This window comes from Salvelinus sp. IW2-2015, linkage group LG8, assembly GCF_002910315.2.
Source record: "Salvelinus sp. IW2-2015 linkage group LG8, ASM291031v2, whole genome shotgun sequence".
Classification (NCBI taxonomy): domain Eukaryota; kingdom Metazoa; phylum Chordata; class Actinopteri; order Salmoniformes; family Salmonidae; genus Salvelinus; species Salvelinus sp. IW2-2015.
Window position 1 is genome coordinate 51,081,355 of NC_036848.1, and position 15,691 is coordinate 51,097,045.

Genomic DNA, 15,691 nt, shown 5'->3' on the forward strand with positions numbered 1-15,691 from the left:
TAAAATCTACTTCCTCAGACAGCTAGCATGCTAGCTGTTGCTGTAGACTTCCAGTTATTGTGCTAATGCTAACATTGGCTCGTGAAACTACCTCTAACTTTCTTCATACTGGACTGTCACAAACTGGCTCGAAGTTCGTAACAAAAAGGTAGACAATGTGGAGATAAGGAATAACAAAATATATTTATTAACTGAAGTAAACTAAATACAATTAACAATGGTGTATGTAGTCAGTAATCAGTTGTGTAAGTGAGTGGTTGCGTGCATAAATGTGATAATGAGGGGTGTTGAAAGGTGCCAAAGCAAACAAACATCCAAGAATATGCCACAACCAAAATCTATAAGTGTGTCTGCATGGAGAGAGTCTCCTCAATGAATGGGGAAGAGGTGTATTTATCCCGGGACACATGGAATACGCCCAGGTGTGTCCCATGTTGCTGACGACCCAACCAGCTCCGCCCGCCGACATCCTAATAAGGAAAACAAGAGCAAAGAGAAAGAATACGGCAGACAGAGTGAGAGGGTCGTCACAGGACGGAGAAACACACATTTTTTTATCCACTATTGTATTCTGTTTTGGCTAGCGATATTCATACAAAACCATTATTTTTCACATAAAAGTTACCCAAAACATTTCTTATAAAAAAAGTAATTGTGGACCCCAGCTTAAACCCCCTGAGCTAGGCTGCTGTGAGGTAAGAAAGGATGCTAATGAAATGGCACAGATAGTAGGGCACACATGACATGGTTTAACTGTCGTCGCTATTTATAGCCGTGCCTATACACTTCTTCTCCACAAGTCACACCAACTGTCCCACCGGATCAACGGCTGTCCAGGTTTTACCAGGCTGCTGGATGTCTGACCAGGGTCATATTCAGTAGGTCACATACACCAGAGCAAAACATTGTACAATGGAAAATGAAAGTCAGTATAATCGTATCGGACAAATTCTGGTAGTACGTCCTTGTTTCACAGTGATTCAAAGTGTTTCAAAGTGTTTACTACCTACTCAACGTTAACATGCTCTGCAAGGAGGACTGACGTGAAGCTGTTCTTTATTTATTTAACCTTTATTTTGACAGGGAGTTATGCTGATACCAAGGTCCTTTTACAGATGAGCCCTGTAATTACACAAATATACACAAACATATACACATCAATACACATCAATACACTACAAAAAGCAAAGCGGAGATACCAAACAACTAAAACACACATTACTTGAGAGAGTTGAAGTAAACATGTTGGCAAAAGTTCAAATGGTGGGATATTATGTCATGAAAGTAGTTGAAAGTGAAACCAGTTGAAAGGTCACAGTCCTTTTGTTATTGTCAGTCAGTCATAATGATCAGCTTCTCTTATCTGTACTACTTTATTCCTGACATCCTGCAATGCTGGAAAGTTTTGTATCACCGTTGTTAAAGAATAAACACTGTGATCATGTTAAAACTTATATTCTTTTTTTTATTTGATCCTTATTTGACCTGGTAAGTTGACTGAGAACACATTCTTTTTTCAGGGGAGAGGAGGGGGGATGAATGAGCCAATTAGAAACTGGGGATGATTAGGTGGCCATGATGATACAGTATGAAGACCAGATTGTGAATTTAGCCAGGACACCAGAGTTAACACCCCTACTCTTACGATAAGTGCCATGGGATCTTTAGTGACCACAGAGTCAGGACACCCGTTTAACGTCCCATGCGAAAGACAGCACCCTACAAATCAATGGTATAATTAAGCAATAAGGCCCGATGAGGTGTGGTATATGGCCAATATACCACGGCTAAGGGATGTTCTTATGCATGACGCAATGCGGTGTGCCTGGATACAGCCCTTAGCCGTGGTATATTGTCCATATACCACAAATCCCAGAGGTGCCTTATTACTATTATAAACTGGTTACCAACGTAATTAGACAAGTTAAAATAATAGGGTTGTGGTATTGAATGCTGATTGGCTGACAGCCGTGGTATATCAGACTGTATACCATGGGTATGACAAAACAGTTATTTTTACTTCTCTAATTATGTTGAAAAACAGTTTATTATAGTAATAAGGCACCTCGGGGGTTTGTGATATATGGCCAATATACCAATCCTCCTTGGGCCTTATTGCTGAAATGACCAATGACATGTGCAGTTATTGCAATGTTATTCTTCAAATTCCCCTCTGGCATTTTGTCGCCTCACATGATGTTCCAATGGTTAACTGGTTTAAAGCTACTCCTCTCCTTTGGCTTTAGGCTCCAAAGAGTAACCTTCCAAGTGGACAGAGAAAGTGTAACAGATTAATGTAGACTTGTGATACTACAAACATCAACCCAGTCAAGTCAAAGGGCAAGAGCTGTAAGGTAATTCATTTAACACATTCCCATGGCCCTGGCCCATGGCCCTAGCACTTCCAACCATCAACAGTTAAGCATGAAAAACCAAGAGAGGGCCTGGATTCGACACACCCTTGTTTTGTAGGGGGATCCAGACCATGTGTGCTAATGAGTATTTTGGTCTGCCGGTCCTGCAGTGTGTGCTTGTGTTGGAACTTGCAGTTGACAGGCTGGATCAACTTCAATGTCGTGGAGAAGGGCTCAAGTAAGGCTCATTAGTTTTACCACCAGGTAATGGATGAACCCTTGAATGAGTAAGTCTGTCCAAACCTTTGACTTCTATATAAAGAGGAATTGCCAGGTCTCACATGTCAATTTCAATGGGACTTTCCTGGTTAAAGGGATACTTGGAGATTTTAGTAATGAGGCCCTTTATCTACTTCCCCAGAGTCAGATTAACTTGTGATACCATTTTTATGTCTCTGCATGCTAGCAGACACCCATAGACTTCCAGTCATTGCTCTCGTGCTAGTTAGCAACTTCCTTCTAACTTCATGCAGAGACATGAAAATGTAATATAAGAGGGAATTGCAAGAGCTCACATGTCAATTTCAATGGGACTTTCTGGTTGAATAAAATATCCAAGTCCAACATCACACAGTTTATTGGATATTATAATAGGGTTATAATAATGTGTTGGTGAGTGATGACTGTGTGCCAGTAAGTTGTGACTGTAGTGTAGTTCTCAGCTGATGGTCATAAACATTGAGAGTCTACTACTACAAAGGGAGGCTTACTGCATATCCTATCTAAAAATATTGACCCCTAGTGGTCTGAATATTGACTTTGATCTCAGGCCCTTCTTATGAACAATTCTCTCTTTTATGAACAAGTCTTATAAATGTATATATTTTTCTACGGCTTATTAGCGTACACCTAATATGTTCCCCCTGTTGATGATGCTTATTATGCATTATGGTTGAACCAAAAGATTACATGTAACAACATATTTTTCTGAAATAGTAAACAATTAAATATATATATTTGAAATTGAATTAAACAATAATGTATGTTGATGCTAATATTATGTACAATATTTAATTATGTTTCCATAAGATAACATTAGCCTAATATATTCAATATGCTATACACTTTTGTTTTTATTTTTTAAGTTTCACTCATTCTAATTAACTTAATAATTATGACACAGCCCTCACTATTGTCATTGGTTTCACTAATTGCACTGTTTGTCTGCATAACCTAGTTAAAGCATGTATGACATTCCCCTGAAGTGATGCCGAAACGTTGGTAAATTACCAAATAAATTACTAGGAATTTATATATAGTGTGCGACTCTGTTTATTTTTATAGCATAATGTTTTACCTGACATCATGTTTATTGTCATGGTAGGAAGCAGGCCTGTGTAGATCAGACTGAAACTATTACCTCTGACTTTAATGGAGCGTTCCGCTGTAAAACTAGGACTGGTAATTACAAGCTCCAGACCTGACTTTTAATGTGGTGGTATAAGTAGACTCTGATTACTCTCTCTCTATTTATATAATATACCTTATCACACATTTTGGTAAGTAATATTATAGTTTGGTGTGTTTTTATGAAGTTAATTTTCACTATTTTAGAGGATTGAAGTTAGATTTAGAAGAAGTGATTTGAGTGTAGAACTATGTTCCTCAAGAGGGCACTATTCTCTTTAGATTACCATTGTCTTTGCCTAAGAGAAGTACACACTTTCCACAGACTCAGTGGTACTGTATCCAACCAGCTACTACTGTATCCCCTCAGTACTATAGTCTCTGTGTGCAATTTCCACTCATGATGTCATGTGAGTACAATACAGATGTATTTTTTATATGTTTTAATAAACTGCTCCTCATGGTCATTTGATGTTATGGATTTCAAACTTGGGCTCTACGCTGACCTTTTTTATGAGGAGCACGTGTGTGGCTAAGTTGAAAAATGGAAGCTCACACAAAGAAATTTAGGAGCACAATGAAAAATATTTGAGGTATTAAAGCTAGAATCCATTTTTCTAGGCGCCCTGGTGCTCCTACATTCAAATTCCAGGTCGCACAGCTAAATATTTGGGCGCATATGCAAGTAAAATAGTCACACTTTAGAGCCCTGAATGAGCCTTGGTGGTCAATGATACAGCAAATTCATCCTGTCTCTGGGCCTTGAACAAGGAAGGGTGTTGTTGAGCTGGGAAGGGTGCTGCCTTGGACACACCCTGAAGACCCCATTTGTATTAATGAGTCTCAAGTCTGCTCATGTATTATGCAGTAAGCAGTAAGGCCACTGGGATCACAAATTGCAATGTCCTGAAGGCCAAGCTCTGCTCTACCCAGTGGCAGCTGTGATTTACTTAACAGTTATGGAGAGAGAGGGAGCAGGAGATATATGTACAGTACAGAGAGAGAGAAGGAGGGATATAGCAGCACTGCAGTCTTGCTGCAGATGAAAGTGTCTGCAACATGGCTGAGGTGGATTTTAAACACAGTCTTATTGGTTTAACAGGGACACACTGTGACATTTAAACAGATATTGGGAGGAAAGCTGTTTGATATGTTCAATGACTGTCAACCTTCCTGACCTTTCAAAAGCATCAATGCTGAGCATTGGCGTTCTTATGTCATTGCGTTGTATACTAAAGTACAGGGAACCCACAGATCACCTTGATTTCATTGTTTCTTATTCCCAGACAGTATGTATCAAGCGTCTCCGAGTCTAGAATCAGGTCAGCCCCTGTCCATGTAATCTCTTTCATTATATCTAAAAGGAAAAACTGATCAGCACTCCCATTGATGTCATTGCAACCAGTTTTGTTCCCAGGGTGTGTTCACATGAAAGAGTAGAGGCGGGATGGATTTTTTGTCCTCTCTCATGTGCAATTCAAATCAAAGTTTATTTGTCGCGCACACAGATGTGCAGATTTTAACGCAAGTTAAGTGAAATGTTTGTAGCTCCAACACTGCAGTAATTTCTAGCAAAACCTTAAACAAAAAGTAAAAAAATATAAAATAATTAAGAAATATCAGAATGAGCAATGTCAGAATGAGCAATGTCAGAGTATGGAATAAATATATATATATACACTGATTGTACAAAGCATTAAGGACACCTTCCTAATATTGAGTTGCACCCACCCCTTTTGCCCTCAGAACAGCCTCAATTCACTATATACTGCTGAATAGTCTTGTTGATACCTTTCAATGTTAAACAAATTACTTTAAACATTAACACTACAATTAAAATGGCTGCTGTAGTTGTGTATATTTCCAGCGACGCAAAAACTGATGTCAAGGAAAATGAGACCTGGAGTAAGATTGTGGGATGAAATGCCCAAAAGGAGATTGTTTTACCTATTTTTATCATGGAGAGAGAAATCTTGACAAAGGTGGAGGTCATAGCCAACCCCATTAAGGAGGAGAAGCTCTACCACAGTCTCATCATCCAACCACTTGAGGTCAGTACAGAGAGCATGTGCACTCTGGCATATATATCTTCTCAGTAAGGAAGCAAGGGAAAAGCATGTTATGTTCAAAGAGAATAATCTGTTCAGTTTGAAGTGGCGCATGGCTGACCAGAACTCAATTCTAGTTACAATTAAAGAACTACCTGAATCAGCATATTCAGATTCAGATTCAGAATTCAGATTCAGAATTCAGAATTCAGATTCAGAGTTCAGATTCAGAATTCAGATTCAGATTCAGAAAAAGTATAATGTCCTCAGAAAGGAAATTCATCTTTCAGCAGTCATAAAACATATCACATCTAAAAATGTAAAATAAATAGCAAAGGATATTTACAAACAAACAACTTGATGATAGTGTTGTGATGATAGTGTTGTGATGATAGTGTTGTGACTGAGTGTCTGGCTAAAGCTGGGTGTAAGGTGATGGGGAGAGTGATGAGGTGCATGATAAGATACAAGGGTCAACACACAAACTGCTCCAGTGGAGATCGTTTGTATATGTTGAAGCAGCACCCATCACTCCCATAACACGGTCGGTAAAGATGAACACTCACTGGATCAACATATTTATTTTATGATGGACAAGGTCCTGCGCATAGACAGGACTGGCTGACACAATCCCACACTAGAGGGGGTCAGGAGATGGTAGAGTACAGTCCTACTACACTGGACAACATAAGGTGCATAGAGGAAACTTTTTCACACTATGTGCAGGACAACAATCCTGTCCCTATGAGTAGGGCAGACGTATCACATATCTCAGCTGAAATGACAGAAAGTGAGACTTGAGGTTGAAGAGCATAATTTCTCTGCTCCTAAGGACAAAGCCGGAGTGAATGACACATTGGAGTTGGTACCTGGTGAGCCAGAGTCTGCAACAGTGACCTGTCATTCCAAGAAAAAGAAGAAGAATAAGAGGAAAAACGCTCAAAATGAAGCTGGAAAAGTGGCAACTGAGACCAGTGACAATCATAACCCAATAGAAAACTTGGAGGATAATAAGGGACCCCGAAGGCGGTGCAACTCTCTGGGGAATACAAAAGAACGCAGTCAAACATCAAGGCTGGCCTTCATTCAAACAATCCGGAATCAACAAACACCCAAGCTCCCCATCAGAGTCTGGAGTTAGGACACCTGCAGACAAAAAGCCTGATATGGAGTATGTCATTCTGGGAGAAGTGGGGAAAAATTCCCCTAATTAGCCATCCAGAACGGAATCATTGATGAATGGTAGAACATGAATGTTTGAAATAATCTATATTTGAGTAGCCTATATTATCTGGTTCAGAGAAGGACATTCTGTGTATGTGAGCATAACCTCTGTCGCTAACAAGGCTTTTCAAACAAATGAGCAATCTGTAGATAATACAATTTCAATACATGTCCCAAACAAAAAAAAAACGCCTTTGAGACAGAAACTCAGTTCCCTTAATCCAGCTATTAGAGAACATTGTACCATGAAACTTTGTCAAACCGTTAATCAGGCTAAAATGCTCTGGGACCCTCGTTCCAAGCCTAGATGAATATTAGGAGGTCATCTAAATATTCGTAGCATTATTTCTAAGAGTGAACAGGTAGAACATGTATTGAATGACTCTCATCTTAATTTTTTTTTCTCTTTCTCTGAGACATGGCTGAAGAAATCTTCTCCTATTTCTGCCTTTAATGTCCCTGGATATTCCATATTCAGAAGGGACAGGGGAAAGGGTAGAGGGGGTGGATTGCTCATGTACATGAAAGATAACTTTAAATGTAATCGTATCATATGGAAACATGCCAATGACCTTGAATGTATGAATTGAATGTATGAATGTGGCTGAATGGCTGAATGTCTTCCTCTCCCCTCATATGTCTCTCACTATCATTGGATTATATCGACCACCAACATCTTTAAGCCATGCTTAAAGAATGTGATCATAAGAAGGAGATCATCTTCATGGGTGATTTCAATATAAAGTGGTAAAACAAAACTAAAAGAGATCACAGACTATTTCAGCCTGACTCAAATAATACAAGGTCCAAGCAGAGTAACACAGTCATCCCAGACTCAAATAATACAAGGACCAAGCAGAGTAACACAGTCATCCCAGACTCAAATTGATCTGGTCTTTACTAACAGACCTGATCGAAAAACTAAGTCCATTAACTTACTAACTGGCATATCTGACCACAATGTTACATCAGTGGTTAGAAAGCTCACTAAAAAGAGATTTAGGAACCATATTAATGTGTAACAGTACGATAAAAAAATCCTGAAAAGTGAGCAGAGTAACTACGATGCAGCTATAAGTCAAATTGACTGGGTCTGATCTGTTAAGCAATGAAGACCCAGAGTCTGGATACAGAACATTTCTGTCAGCTATTGACAAAGTGGATACCTGTTTTACCAGGAAATTTCAACGTAAGCCAAGATGGAAAAACTCTCTACCATGGCTCAACGAGGGATCTCTGGAGGCAGATGAGAGGACGGGATCAGATTCGGCTGTTTTTAGTCTTTGCTATGCTGTAATAAAGTGCAAAGCTATCATCAAGTCAAAGGGTGGATACTTTGAAGAATCTCAAATATAAAACAGATTTTGATTTGATAGTTGTGATGTCTTCACTATTATTCTACAATGTAGAACATAGTCAAAATAAATAATGTTGTGGCCAATATACCAATCCTCCTTGGGCCTTATTGCTTAAATGACCAATGACACGTGCAGTTATTGCAATGTTATTCTTCAAATTCCCCTCTGGCATTTTGTCACCTCACATGATGTTCCAATGCTTAACCGGTTTAAAGCTACTCCTCTCCTTTGGCTTTAGGCTCCAAAGAGTAACCTTCCAAGTGGACAGAGAAAGTGTAACAGATTAATGTAGACTTGTGATACTACAAACATCAACCCAGTCAAGTCAGAGGGCAAGAGCTGTAAGGTAATTCATTTAACACATTCCCATGGCCCTGGCCCATGGCCCTAGCACTTCCAACCATCAACAGTTAAGCATGAAAAACCAAGAGAGGGCCTGGATTCGACACACCCTTGTTTTGTAGGGGGATCCAGACCACGTGTGCTAATGAGTATTTTGGTCTGCCGGTCCTGCAGTGTGTGCTTGTGTTGGAACTTGCAGTTGACCTGCTGGATCAACTTCAATGTCGTGGAGAAGGGCTCAAGTAAGGCTCATTAGTTTTACCACCAATGGATGAACCCTTGAATGAGTAAGTCTGTCCAAACCTTTGACTGGTTCTGTATGTAGTTGATTTTATTCAAACACATACTGTAGGCTGTGTCTGTCTATATATGTAAAAATAAATGTAAACATTTAGACGAATTGGTCGAAAGAACAGGACGACTCTCGGTTTACCAAGATTTGTTTGAGTCGGGGACAGCCTTAATTCTCCCATATGTTCTGTGTTCTGTCTGCTAAAATGTGGAGCAATTCCCAGTCCCAGACTCCCAGCCCAGTAGTGAATCCTCTGCAGCTTTACACACATAATATTTATAGATGAACCACATGGAAATGTCCTCTGAGACCCACTGACAGTGGCAGCACCATTGAGACACCTCTGTATTAAGGAAAGGCCTATATGAATAATCACCCATCAGTATTTGCCTCTGAAGTGATGTTTGTTGACCTCATGCCATTGCCTGTGTTTTGTATGGTAATTTTGGCATCATATTTTATGCAGCCCTAAGTAAAGGGTGTGGTTGTTTTGATTTCAGTTGGTGTTGTGTTTCTTTCCCCAACAAGCGCAAGTGAGTGTGCTAAATGTGTTTGATGAAACAGTAACTTACATTGTTGTGGGCGGTGCACTGTAGGATGTGCTATATGTGTGGAAATGCAGACTAATCATTTCTATTCAGACTTCTCTGATTCAGAGGGGTTGGGTTAAATGCGGAAGACACATTTCAGTTGAAGGCATTCAGTTGTACAACTGACTAGGTATCCTCCTTTCCCCTCCCTTTCCCCTTCATTCAAATATTCTTGCCTTGGAAATCCAAGGACATCAGCCTCACAAATGTGTCACTTTTGACATAGAACATACTGTCTCATCTTTTTATAACTGTCCCAGCAGGGTTCACTCCTCTGGGATATGCCACTGATTGCAGAGAAATGTTGATTTGTCAAGGATCTGACAAAAATGATTGTGATTGTCTAGTTAATTGACCGACCTCAGAGTGAGATGGAAAATAGTTAATAACCCATGCTGTTCTCTTCAGCACAGAGATATTGTGTTGACAACAATACATTTTGACATGCTGTTTTTGGCAGTTTGATTGTTTTGATGAAAGGAGTTTTTGTCCAGATTTTGTCATTCTGCTGACAGAAATAGTCTGGGCAGCTGTACTAGAGTGAAAACATGTTTCATTTGAACATGTTTGTAGTCTGTTGGTTGTTGGACATTATTTAATCTTATTGCACAATAAGTGCTGTTGATTACATTACATTATTAGTTAACTGCTCTCTGCATAAAGACACAACATAAACTTGAATTTTTATTTATTTTTAATTGAACCTTTATTTAACTAGGCAAGTCAGTTAAGAACAAATTCTTATTTACAATGACGGCCTACTCCGGCCAAACCCGTGCTAATTGTGCGCAGCCCTGTGGGACTCCCAATCACAGCCAGGTGTGATGCAGCCTGGTTTCAAACCAGGGACTGCAGTGATGCCTCTTGCACTGAGAAGCAGTGCCTTAGACCGCTGCGCCACTCGGGAGCCCTAATTGCATAGTAAATCCATCAGATAAATACCCATAAGACATTTAAAGCTGCAATATGTAACTTTTTGTGCGACCTGACCAAATTTATATAGAAATTTGAGTTATAGATTTGTCATTCTCATTGAAAGAAAGTCTAAGAAGTGGTAGATAAGTTCTATGTGCCTTATTTCTATGCTTCCCATTCGTAAGTTTTGTATTGCGTATTTTACTTTAGATTTTGTACACCAGCTTCCAACAGTTGAAAATACAATATGTTTGGTTATGGAAAATATATTTCACAGTGGTTTAGATGGTACAGTGATTATCTACACACTGATTGCTTTTTTTGTCAGATAAACGGAAATTAGGCAAACTATTAGGAACCAGGAAATTATGGAGCAATTTTTGCATATTGAATCTTTAATTGTTATATCTATTCCTATGTTCTACTGCAATAGTATTCTTCAAAATGATGCCCCTTCCCATTTCAGGTTAAAGTGTCATCCGGAAAAAATGGTTTCTAAGCAGACAAATACCTTTGCTCCTTTTCTTAAGGAGCATTATTAGCAGGGGTGCAACTTTGTGGGGGGGACATAGAAGTGGGGGGGGACATACCTTTTTGTATATATTTTTGTTAAATATCCAGTCGGATAAAAACTCCAAACAGTCTACCCGACCGCTCGGAGACATTAGACATCCGTATTGTCCTAAAGCTCACCGTTGCCTCGTTTTGTATCACATTCCAATGATAAAACTGGGGGAGACAAAAATGCAATTTCAGAATGTGGCCCTTCCCCAGTGAAAGTTCCTTATTAGTTAGTTCCCCAAAAGAATTTGTGCTGTGGCCTTAAGTAAACATGAACCATATAAGAAAACCACTGAGTTGCGCTGGAAAACCTGACAGAACTCGTTCTGGATGCTTGACGAAAAGTGGAGTAACTGCAGGCTGCCCTCGAGGCAGACAGGAGGAGTCTGTTGCTGCTCCTTCAGTAACACTGGTAGCTCACACACATCCCTCTGCCAGGACCATGATACACTCTCTCCAGAGTCCCCGGGAGCTAACAATGGCTAAGGAGATATGGCACCTGCTGGGGAGTGAGGGGGAGCTCTGCGCTCACCTGGTGACGTTGATGTGCTGCATGGGTCAGTATCATGTGTCTTCCTGCTTTGCTTCCCTCCAATCCTCTTCCGGGTTCAGAAGATTGGGAATTTCAATTGCTAACTGAGCGTTGAAGCTTGCCCTAGTTTCTCAGGGGGATCTTAAAACCTCCCAAAGCTAAATCCTGTTGTGTTATAATGCTGTTGTAAATGGACTAGTTTCTCTATTGCATGTTGGTTCCAAAGTCCAAGAAGATGCAGATTGTGTGTGGTTGTTGTTGTTGTTTTTAAAGCTGAGAGAGGCTTTGTTAAATGTGAAGTTTATAATGTCATGTTTTTAATGTCATGTTTTTAATGTGATTTACTGGGCTCGTGATTGGTATCAAATTATGCCTATGAGGGCTTGTAGCAGATGGACCTTTAGGCATAGAGATAAAAAAGGACAGACAGACATCTGGCCTGAATCCTGAATCCCACACTGCAGCCTTCTCTCTCAGTCTTTCTGTGTGAGACAGGTAATAGTAAGTATGGAGGGTCTCTCCCCAAGCTGTGTGTCTCAGGACCAGTAGCCTACCGTCCATGTGCAGTGTTGCAGTACAGTAATGGATTTTGTTAGGCTAATGATACAGAAATATAAGATAGGGATTTTGTCTATGTTGTTAGATTCTCAGAGCAAATGTTTTTGTCTGTGTAGCATAGCTGGTGATAGTTTTTGCCTTGACAGCCTACAATTGAGCCTTCATCTTTCCATTTTCTATCCCAGAGAGACTGATGTCTGTTAGAGGCTGCATGTGGAAGCGGCCAGCCTGGATGTCATGGATACAAGAAACACAAAATAATGTGGTTGACAGTGTACAATACTGAATCATAAGTAATGGAAGCTAGGCCTCATGCATAGAAGTTACTTCTTTTCAATTACGCTTCCAAAAAGATCAATCTCTCTGGAGACTACTGGGAATAAACCCACTTGTAAGTAAGAGCATTGGGATTGTCGTCTTTTATCGAATCATGTTTTTTTCTTCATGTTCTATGTTTTGTGTGGACCCCAGGAAGAGTAGCTGCTGCTTCTTCAACAGCTAATGGGGATCCGAATAAAATGTATACAGTGGTTGGATATTAATAAGAGCATATACATTGACAAGAGGAATGAAGGGCTCATTCATGAAGGGCTCATTCAAGAACTGTAGAGTTATATAGTAAATCACACATACCATGTCACAATTATGCTTGTCATGCAAATTACCATTCCCTGTGTGTGTGTGTGTGTGTGTGTGTGTGTGTGTGTGTGTGTGTGTGTGTGTGTGTGTGTGTGGTGTGTGTGTGTGTGTGTGTGTGTGTGTGTGTGTGTGTGTGTGTGTGTGTGTGTGTGTGTGTTGTGTGTGTGTGTGTGTGTGTTGTGTGTGTGTGTGTGTGATATGGAGTGTGTGTGCCTTAAAGTTACGCCATGCTTACCACAGGAAGTTGGTGGCACCTTAATTGGGGAGGACAGGCTTGTGGTAATGACTGGAATGGTATCGTATACATCAAACACATGGTTAGCTCCGTTCCAGACATTATTATGAGCCTTTCTCCCCTCAGCAGCCTCATGTGATGTACTGTATGTACGTATGTAACGTACCTTCCTAAATGTCTTTTTTGTGTGGATTTTCCTCAGATGAAAGAGACAGAGTGCAGAAAAAGACGTTTACAAAATGGATAAACCAACATCTCCTGAAGGTAAGAATTTAATGTCCACAGAGCCTCTTTTAGAAATACACTCTTAGAAAAATAGGTGCTATCTAGAACCTAAAAGGGTTCTTCAGCTGTCCCCATAGGAGAACCCTTTTTGGTTCCAGGAAAAACACTTTTTGGTTCCAGGTAGTAGAACCATTTTGGGTAGGGTTCTACATGGATCCCAAAAGGGTTGTACTACCTGGAACCAAAAAGTGTTTTAACGGAAGCAAAAAGGATTCTCCTATATGCAGGTATTCCCAAACTGGGTGGGGGTACGCGCAATGCCGTGGGGGGTACATCAAATAAAAATTTAATTCACAATTACACATTTTCAAACGGGGCTATACATTTGGGTGAGGTTATTTTCTCGCCTGAGTAGCCTCGTTTCACTGCCAAAAATAAAATTAAAACATCTAGTGTTCAGCAAAATAACAACACAATGTCAAATACAGGTAGCCTAGTCAAATAATTAACATCCAACCACATTAACCATTACTCTCTCGCTGGAAACCTTCACTCTTGCACAGACATTTAGAAACAAAACATGATAATTTGAAAAATAAGCCACAGGAGTTTTTTGAGCGAGAATAAAGACGACTTCAGAGTAGTAAGACATGTATTAAAGCAACAGATACCATTAATAAGAAGGGTCTATAAGTGTCTTATATGGTGAGCTACCGAGTGGCTAGGACAGGCAAGCCCCATGCTATTGTGGATTAATTAGTTCTTCCTGCTGCCGCCGATATGGCTGGGACAATGCTAGGGGAAAAGGCCAAAAAAACAATACAGACAATGACTTCATCAAACAACACTGTTTCACGATGCATCAGTGACATGGCAGGAGATGTTTTTAAACAATTACTGCTTCGCATTCAAGCCAGTGAATTATATGCGTTACAGCTGGATGAGTCAACAGACATGGCGGGCCTGGCACAGCTCCTGGTATATGTCCGTTACGTTTATGGGGGGTCAATTAAGGAAGACATCCTCTTCTGCAAACCATTGGAAACCAGGACAACATGAGAGGATATTTTTAAAGTACTGGACAGCTTTGTGACATCAAATAGACTTTGGTGGTGAAGATGTGTTGGTATCTGTACTGATGGCGCAAAAGCCATGACAGGGAGACATAGTGGAGTGGTAACGCACGTGCAAGCAGTTGCTCCCAACGCCATTTGGGTACACTGCAGCATCCACCGAGAGGCTCTTACTGCCAAGGGAATGCCTGACAGCTTGAAAGAAGTTTTGGACACTACAGTGAAAATGGTTAACTTTGTTAATGCAAGGCCCCTGAACTCTCGTGTATTTTCTGCATTATGCAATGATGTGGGCAGCGACCATGTACCGCTTTTACAACCTACTGGGGCCTTGTGTGCTGGGTATCAAGGGGCAAAGTATTGACAATTTTTTTTTTTTAATTGAGAGACAAGCTTAACTCTTATAACTACCCCCCTCCTTCTTTCAATTTCTGCCTGAAGACATACCCAAATATAACTGCCTCAAGCTCAGGCCCAGGAGCAAGGATATGCATATTCTTGGTACCATTTGAAAGAAAACACTCTGATGTTTGTGTAAATGTGAATTGAATGTAGGAGAATATAACACAATAGATCTGGATTAGATAATACAATGAAAAAACCATACGATTTTTCTTTTTAATTGTTGTATCATCATCTTTAAAATGAACAAGATAAAACAAACATTCAGATATGAATATGGTGACAATTTCAGTGAAAAACATAAGAGGGCAACAGTACTTGTGCAAAGTTTCAGAATGATAACTTCCAAAATGAGTGTGCTACATGACATTTATCATGAAGTCACCCAGGTGTCCCACACAAGTAGCCCAAATGTACCCAAGTGGCCAAATTGGTGAAGGTATACATTTTGAAACAAATAACTATATACAAAATACCAAAATGGTATTCTAACACACCCCACCAAAAAATGGAGGGGAAAAAATGAAGAAAAAAATATTGAAAAAAAAATATGAAGAAAGAAAATATATACATTTACAAAATAACATGGGTAACTATTTACACACTTTCAATATTTGGAAGACCCTCAGTCCTCTATCAAATCAAATCAATTTATATAGCCCTCAAGAGTAAATATGAACAGTTTACCTCTAGATGGCCCAGGAGGTGTGGAGCCAGAGACAGCAGGGGTCCAGCTGGATGAACCAGCTTCAGAGGGAGATGGACACGTTGGCGGCAGACACACGCATCTCGACCATGCTCCCTCTAATCCATAATATGTAGACTGAGGAAGCATGCCGCTGGAGGAAGTATAGCCAATGTGTACTTTACACATTTCATTACATTTTTATATATTGCAAATAAATGTAAAAACAATCACAAATAATATTTTATATT

At 39.9% G+C, this 15,691-nt stretch overlaps 1 protein-coding gene across 1 annotated transcript in view; it reads left to right on the forward strand.

Moving 5' to 3' along the window:
* The window catches only part of dst (dystonin), a 183,203-nt gene that overhangs the window by 35,687 nt on the left and 131,825 nt on the right, over positions 1-15,691 (forward strand). Inside the window, exon 3 of the mRNA XM_023993813.2 lies at positions 13,258-13,319. Coding sequence (XP_023849581.1) covers positions 13,258-13,319 — 62 coding nt within the window. The remainder of the gene's footprint in view (positions 1-13,257; positions 13,320-15,691) is intronic.